The sequence below is a fragment of the Athalia rosae genome, chromosome 2 (assembly GCF_917208135.1).
Source record: "Athalia rosae chromosome 2, iyAthRosa1.1, whole genome shotgun sequence".
Taxonomy (NCBI): Eukaryota; Metazoa; Arthropoda; class Insecta; order Hymenoptera; family Athaliidae; genus Athalia; species Athalia rosae.
The window spans coordinates 11,705,736-11,713,597 of record NC_064027.1 but is presented as its reverse complement, the minus strand read 5'-3'; the positions used below and the strand labels follow the sequence as shown (position 1 = coordinate 11,713,597).

The 7,862-nt window shown below is 38.8% G+C and overlaps 1 protein-coding gene across 5 annotated transcripts; it reads left to right on the top strand.

Moving 5' to 3' along the window:
* The first annotated feature begins 2,198 nt into the window (after positions 1 to 2,198).
* On the top strand, positions 2,199 to 7,728 carry LOC105683491 (SH2B adapter protein 1). Of its 5 annotated transcripts, none has more exons than XM_012396124.3 (4): positions 2,199 to 3,595; positions 3,753 to 3,949; positions 4,223 to 4,474; positions 5,598 to 7,728. In XM_012396124.3, the coding sequence occupies exons 1-4, from the start codon at positions 2,488 to 2,490 to the stop codon at positions 5,742 to 5,744; spliced, it is 1,704 nt and encodes a 567-aa protein (XP_012251547.2). In that variant the 5' UTR covers positions 2,199 to 2,487; the 3' UTR covers positions 5,745 to 7,728. The 5 variants fall into 5 exon arrangements, 4 of the variants coding, with proteins under 4 accessions (XP_012251547.2, XP_012251538.2, XP_048507401.1 ...); XR_002305632.2 differs by having other exon boundaries at positions 2,203 to 3,595; positions 3,750 to 3,949; positions 4,223 to 4,621; positions 5,598 to 5,726; XM_012396115.3 differs by having other exon boundaries at positions 2,203 to 3,595; positions 3,750 to 3,949.
* Positions 7,729 to 7,862: the final 134 nt, after the last annotated feature.

The window sequence follows — 7,862 nt, the reverse complement described above, 5'->3', positions numbered from 1 at the left end:
TCCATCGTTTCATACATACATATGGCATAATACATATGTGATGAGTGTCGGTGTATGTGTCTGGCTCTATAGCATACCTGGTATACGTACATAAAGAAGCCTTGTAAGAAATCGATTTGCGAGCTGCAGAGCGGAAGATAGAATCTGGCCAGCTAAGCTACAACTTGGTATAAGAATATATAGGATCGTGCATATACAAGACTAGGTATGAGTATATCATATGTGTATATGCATACTTATACATACCTGCATAGATATGATACCTGTATGATATGGATACAGTAAATATATACGTTGTACGGATACGATTGAGAAAACGGAAAAGGATGCGGGCAGTCCGGGGCAATCAGCTTAGTTCCTGTGTGTTCCCGAATTTCAACCGTGAAATTTAACGATCCATATAAATATACGTGAATTCCCTCGATCAAAAAAAAAAACAAAATTGCTCGACGTAATTTGGAGTATCTGGTGGAATGAATTACAGACGGTCTTTCCTCGCGATCTGCGATGACATGATTAGTAGAGTGAAGTTTTTGCCGATGTTATTTGAATATTGGTTCGTGATCGAAGTACAAAAACTTTTTTTGATACAAGCCCAACAAATACTACGTTAATGACGTTGAAAAATAAATTGATGCATTGTAAGGTCAATTCAAAATCCCAGGGCTGTTGAAGCTCCGGAAAAATTTAACCGCCCAACCTCAGAAAACCCTCAGGCATTCTCTAACCGTTGCTCATTTTGAGCTGTAGTTCTGCAATGTTATAGGGAAATGTTCGGCAGTTGCTACCGTAATGAGTTTCTATCTGCAATCTCGTTCAGCCTTTGAGCTTCGAGATGTTTTTTTGTAACACGCTATTTTTCTAGTTTCAATACAAGCTGGCTATATGAGTTCACATTTAAACCCGCTGTACTTTGGTGTAATATACGTATGTTGTATGTGTGCAAGTATATGCCCAAATCATTTACAGCTTTGTTACCTATGAGTAATGTATGTCCCACAGCTAATACGATGTACCTACGATGATTGGATGTACGTGGACTGTAACTAAAATTTTCAAATGACATGGAAGTAGCAATTTTTCACTTTATCATTTATTACTTTGAATCACTGAGCGCCTTCAATGAACGTGGAAAGAGGAGTCTTGCCAGATGGATGTCAAAAACCGGGATTTAATGAGCCATCCTTTTTGACCAATTATGCCGTTCGCCCTAATTTCCCCGTGCGCTGCTTCATCAGTTCCGTTTGATGTTTCGATTATTTCGCCCAGTAAACGCGATGATAGCGTGCGCGTCTATTAATCTTTTATAATGTTTGAAGCATATTGTTCGCCGCCTAATCTACCACTTGAGCTTTGTTTGCTGGTCTTTTGATTCGGAGCCCTGTACATAATTTCTCGAGCACTAAAAATACCGTACAATAGACGTAGGATATGATACGAAAATTTCAATAGAATCATTCTGACGTTCAAAGTTTTTTGCCCAGCTCTAAACTATACTTCTGAGATGCGGTCATTTTGAACATGAATGCGTGTGAATAAAGACTAAAGTGACATAACACTTGTAAGATTAAGATTGTAGCATTATATGATTGTAGGAACGTCGGAAATACTCCTTAATGTGCCAAAAGAGATTTCGATGAGATAGTTCTTTTTGGGTTGCCAAAGATCTCAATAACGATACCTCTAAAACCGTTTCCCTGCAAAGTCAAATTTTTGAAATTCATATTTCTTCCTATATTCATCTATTGCTTTTTCATGTATTTGATTATTCAGACTTTGCAATAACTCATAGGATAACCTGTAATAGTATGTTTATCAAATAGCATGTTGTCATCGAGTTTCTAATTGTTAATTTCCGATAATTGAAGAATTCGATAGCAGCCAACGTGGTAACTGATCTAGTGAAAGAGTAGATACTGTTTTCATTCTCAGCGGTGAAAGTTTCATCTTTGCAATACTCTTCAATGGTTTTGTGATTCAAGTGTTTAAATTTGTCGAGACGTTCGCGCGTTGTGTTGCGATAGGTTCGATCTGTTCGGTGATTGGTCCGAAATACGAAGGTCTGTATTATCGGTTGAAATCTGAACATTATCGACGGCAGCTAAGAGGTTTTGGTTTATCTAGGTCAAAGCAGCGGTTGGAAATGGTAGCTAACCATCGCATCTGCAACTATCAAAACGTACGAAGTGGAATGAAATGGTAGAAGGAGATAGCGGCAGCGGCGGAAGTGGAGGCTGGTGGCTGAGCCTCTTCGAGCAAGAGGAGAGGTTATCACGCGAGCCCCCTCACTGTGATTGATCCTCGTAAACAGGTGCATTTCGATTGAACGTTGATTAGTCGGCATTATTAGGAAGTTACGCGCGTCGAATGTGAATAACGTACGCTACAATGATAGCGATTATTTCATCGAGTAGATAGTACCGATTGTGGTTATTCGCTAAAAATAACTGACTATCTTAAGTGTGTTTAGTTTGTCCTTTTAAAATAATGAGTGTTCACAACAACGCTGAGGGTGCGGACGACTGGGCAGAGTTTTGTGACAGGCACGCCCGAGCTGCGGCATCCGATTTTGCGAAAGCTTTTTGCACCTACGTTAATCTGAACCTCCCAGAAAGCGCGAGGGCCACGTTATCGCATCGCGATTTTTTACGAAAGTTTGTCGACACATTCTGTGAACACTTTGAGACAGAATTTTTGCGCCGTAGTACAAGGTCGCCGTCTTTTTACGACACAAGGCAGGCTTCTGTGAATGACGGCGACGCCAACGCTTCTAATAATCAAAACAACAGACCGCCGGTCCGAGCATCGTCGCACGAAGAGTTTAGCGATTACTCTGAACAGGATGGCGAAGCCGTTTCCCCGAAACCCGTGCACAAACCCTTCTTTCGGAGACTCTCTTTTAAGGGTCTTAAAAAGGGGAAGGGATTCTTTCACAAGCAGCAAAGCGACGAAGTAGAGTTATCGCACAGTGAGCACCGCCGTGACAAGCATTCTAAGGCTAAGCTCTCCAAGATAGTCGTTGAATGCAGGAAAGAGGGAATCGTCAATTGTCTCATGGGGGAAAACATTGATGGTACCCAAAAGTGGGAAAAATGTCGATTGGCCCTGGTGAAAGCTATAGGCGGTTACATGTTGGAATTCTACTCTCCCCCTAAGGCGGTAAAGCCACGGAGTGGAGTATTTTGTTTCAGGATTACAGAAGCAAGGGAAACAACTGCTCTAGAAATGCCTGATCACGAGAATACTTTTGTTCTTAAGGCTGAACAAAACTTGGAATTTGTTATAGAAGCTCATGATTCAAATGACATGCGTTCATGGCTGGCGACCATAAAATATTGCATGAGATCTGCTCAAACTACTTCTAGTGCTGCTGGCTCTGGACTCAGCGATTCTACCCGAGATGCCATTGCTCATAGTTCCAATACTGAAGGAGAAAGGGCTAGGGCCAATTCAGCTAGTAAAAATATCAGAAACTCTCAGGATCAGCACACCTCTGATGATCAAGGAAATCCACCTGAACTACCACCTCGACTCAGACTTAGTAGCAATAGCAATTTGGATCTACTGTGCCCTTCACAACAGGAAATGGAAGAATGTAAGTCACAGATATTATGTATCCAGTCATTGAATTTGCTGTCCACTTCTCTTTGTTCAGAATAATGGTAGCCTACTTCAATGCGTTTGCTCATCAAAGTTCAAAGAAATCCATGTTGGCAGGTGAAAAAGAAAGAAAATTGAAATTTTTTCAGTAGCTGGTAATGATGGAGACTTAGACTTGTCGAGCAGCTTAAGAGAATATCGGTGGTTCCATGGGACCTTGCCAAGATCAGATGCAGCTCAGCTTGTTCTACATAGTGCAGCTAATGGCCACGGGGTTTTCCTAGTCCGACAAAGTGAGACGCGAAAAGGGGAATTTGTTTTGACCTTTAATTTCCAAGGAAGAGCCAAGGTACGTTATTCACAGAAAATTTCAATTGAAAACTAATCCTGAACGTGCTGATTCATCACTTCAAACAAATAATCTATTAAAGTTTCAATACATTTGGTTTCCAAGTTTTGCAACATCACAGTAAAAATACGCATATCTTAATCCCATAGTAAATGATTATAATTCACATCCATACTGGGATCTATGTAGATAGATAGCAACACGCGCGTGTCACATTGCACCACAGTATCTGCTTACTTGAACTAATTTGGGATTCAATATTCGTAATGATAGCACCTGCGAATGACATTAAACGACCAAGGGCAATGTCGAGTCCAGCATCTCTGGTTCCCAGCAATCCATGATATGTTGGAACATTTTCGTCAAAATCCAATTCCTTTGGAATCTGGAGGTACAGCGGATGTGACCTTAACTGAGTATGTGGTAGCTAATCCGACAAGCCGCCCTGCACATTTCACCACAGCTGGGGCTGGCAGTCAACAGTCCCAGGAACGAAGGCCAGCAACAGCCCCAGAGCCCAGAGAAGTAAGACTCAGCAGCGGCAGTCTAACCCCTCTTGAGTGAGCGCGAGTGGCCAACTCCCACAGTCTGAAGTCTGAAACTACAGACAGTGAGTAGATACACGCTAAAGTGAGGACGGTGGTGGCCCTTTTTCAGAGTTCAAATCCCGGGGTAGGTCGATTTCAAAATTTCTCGTACCGGTAAACGGCCTAACTGTCGCACACGTTTTGAGTAATTAACATGTTCCCATGTACACTCTAACGCACAATGGCAATTACCAGATTTTTCTTTTGTAACCAGACATTCAATGATTTCGTCACCGTTGATGCATTCCACTTTTTGTTACTTATTTCTCCAATAACAAATAGAGTTTGGACGTATGCAAGGATCCCTATATTTGAATCAATTTTGTCAAGGCAAGTTTTTGAAAATGATTCATTTTTTCTATCCGATTGAAGTTGCACTGCGGTGTATGGAGGGTGAATCTGACCCACATTTGTTTCGAACCTAGAACGTACGAAATCTTTTGTAAATAATTCCTATAGTTCGATCTCAGAACCTTTGCTTTAACACGAAAGAGAGATGTAAGTTGTAGAAATATGACAGTGGGGGGAGGGGCTCGCTTTTATATAAGGTAAACGTACAATTATCATATCCACTGATCGGTGATTTCAGTCCTATCATTTTCACGCAGATAATCTCAAAGCTTAGCAATTAGTTATCGTATTTTGACGTCTTTGTATCATTGAAGAACGTACAGCTATAGTTTTCGTTGGTAGTTGTAATGTTGCATTTGGTATAGGTATATTATGTCTGCCTGTTCCAATCAGATTCCAAGATGATTATTTAATTTCGGAAAAATCAATGATATTTGTCATCACCTATCAGCTCGTAGTCTTTTTAATTAGACAATAAGTTTGAAAAGTTCGTGTATGCATACCCAAATGGCAAGTACAAGTATTTATTCCGCATCACCCGTCCACTCCATTGCAGTTTTCCCGTTCTTTTCAGCATTTTCTCATCCCTGGAGTTCTCGTGAGTGCATGCATTCATTCCCTGGAAACATTCGTACTTGCAGTTTGAGTATAAATAGAGATGAATCTAAAATTGAGTACATCTTCCAATGTTTTGGTATCGCACAAAATAGGTGCAGACTCATGGCGGACCAATTAGAGCTCGTGCAGAGTCCCTGGAACGTCTAGAACAACAGAACATTGTTGATCAACAGCTGCAACTGTCAGGCTCAGCATCCTCAGGTGGCAGAGCAGTGCAAAATACCTATAGTTTTCTCTGACGCTGGCTCCGAAACACCATTTTATATGACTATCATCCAGTTAGTCCATCTGATTGATCATATCCTCTCACATTTATTGTAAATAAAATGAAACTCTGTACACACAGCGCAGTTAGTAATTTAGAATGCGCTAGAAGTTTGCAATTACTTGTAAGCCAAAAAAGCGGAATTTGTACATTTTGTTGGATAGCAGAGCTTTCTTCCTCATTTTTACAGTGATTTTTACGTGTTTATTCGTTGATGCGAGTGAGTTAACATTATAATCAATGTTTTTTTCAAGAATCGACGATTCTTTCCGGGATTATTAGATAATGGATAAATTCTCTGTCTTCACGTATACGAAATATTGCCATTCTGCATACCAAAACTCAAATTATTCAGGTGAAGGCTTTATCCGTAGGTATACCTATACAATACCTAAGATACTTCCTTTAATCCAGACTCTCAATATACCTCAAATTGCTTTATCAAATCATAAAGATCGCAAACCGTTCATCGTTCGAATAAAACGTCTGTTTTCGATTGTCTGTGTCGACGTCTGTGCATCAAACAAATTCGATTCTACGTAGTTTCCATGAGTTTCAAATATCTACGTTCCATATAATACAATACGCGAGTGTTTGACACATCAAACCAAACATTTGAGGTTTTCTATGAATATTTTTGCTTTTGTTCATCATTTGTCAGCAATGATTCACATGTTCTTCTGTGAGAAACGATTCCTCAAGAGCAGTACAATTTTCTACAAATTATATTTTTGAATCGCATTTTCTGCCATCTCCCAATTGGTACCCGAAACTTTCACAGATTATGTTGTGTCAAATTTAACTTTGCAGACATACTCGAAATCCATTTATCTGCTTCGTTTAGCTTCGATATGGAAATAACTATTAGATAATACGGGTTAATTGGGTCGCGATAATGCCGTTAGTTAATTAATCTATTCCAAACATAGCTTCATTTTAAAATATTTGGATAAGAAGCGTCCTCCAAGTCAATGAAAAGATTATCAGTCGCAATTTTCATGAGCATTATAAATTGAATGAACATTATTTATTATCGGATCTATCTAATCAGTATATCAATTTAAATGTGTTTTTCATCTGTAACAAAATCGATCGCTACAAATCAATTCTAATAAATTATTCTGAAGGGGTGTTTTCACCATTTTATGGTATCTATTGATAATTGATAAGCTAATAATAATCGAACAATAATCACGCCAACAATTCATGACATTACTAATTGGCTAAATATATTTTAGTGATCATGTTATGTCTCATTATCAGGAACGAGAATCAAATATTCGTGTTGTATTACACATACCGTCGATGGGTGAAACATAACAGACAAGAATGAGACAGCTTCTCCTTAATATCTAACGATAGTTTCTGTATTGTGATTTGCTTAATTTATTCTATATATTTTGATCACATACTGTTACTGTACACATTATCATACACTCGAACATGCGTATCAGAAAATGTCTCCAATGCTTGATCAAGAATGTACATTTACCCAATTGTGAGCAATCCTCTCAGAGGCAACTTATACATGCTGATTAGTTATTTAAATCTAAGTGCTTAATGTACTGGTCCTCAAGATGTTGCTTGCATCGTGACAGTCGTATCGGAGTTCATGTTATTATACCGAATTTTTGTATATATATTTGTAGATTTATAAATAGTGTGCAGTTTTGATGTATGTATCTTAGCCTTTCTAATTACAACTTAAAACTCTTTTTAATATGATTGTAAATATAAGGGCAGACACCATCATTCAACAGTTCATCATGCGATTCATTAGCCTGTACATTATACATCTCATATCTTGCGTAATAAGAAGAATATATATGTAATGATGTGCACTAGCAGTTTTTGAAAAGGTGATTATTATAGTTTGCAAAAATAAGTCATTCCAACTGTATGCACAAGCTCATCACAAATAATGGAACGGAAATACAGAACAGCATATTTTGACCGAATAAACATTTTTTACGTAACCTGCTATACAACCCTTGAATTTTGATATTGGAACATGATTTTTTCTAGTTCCAAAGTCAAATACATCGGAATTTTTCCTGAAATACCATGTTCAGGTGGCCGATGGTCATTTATT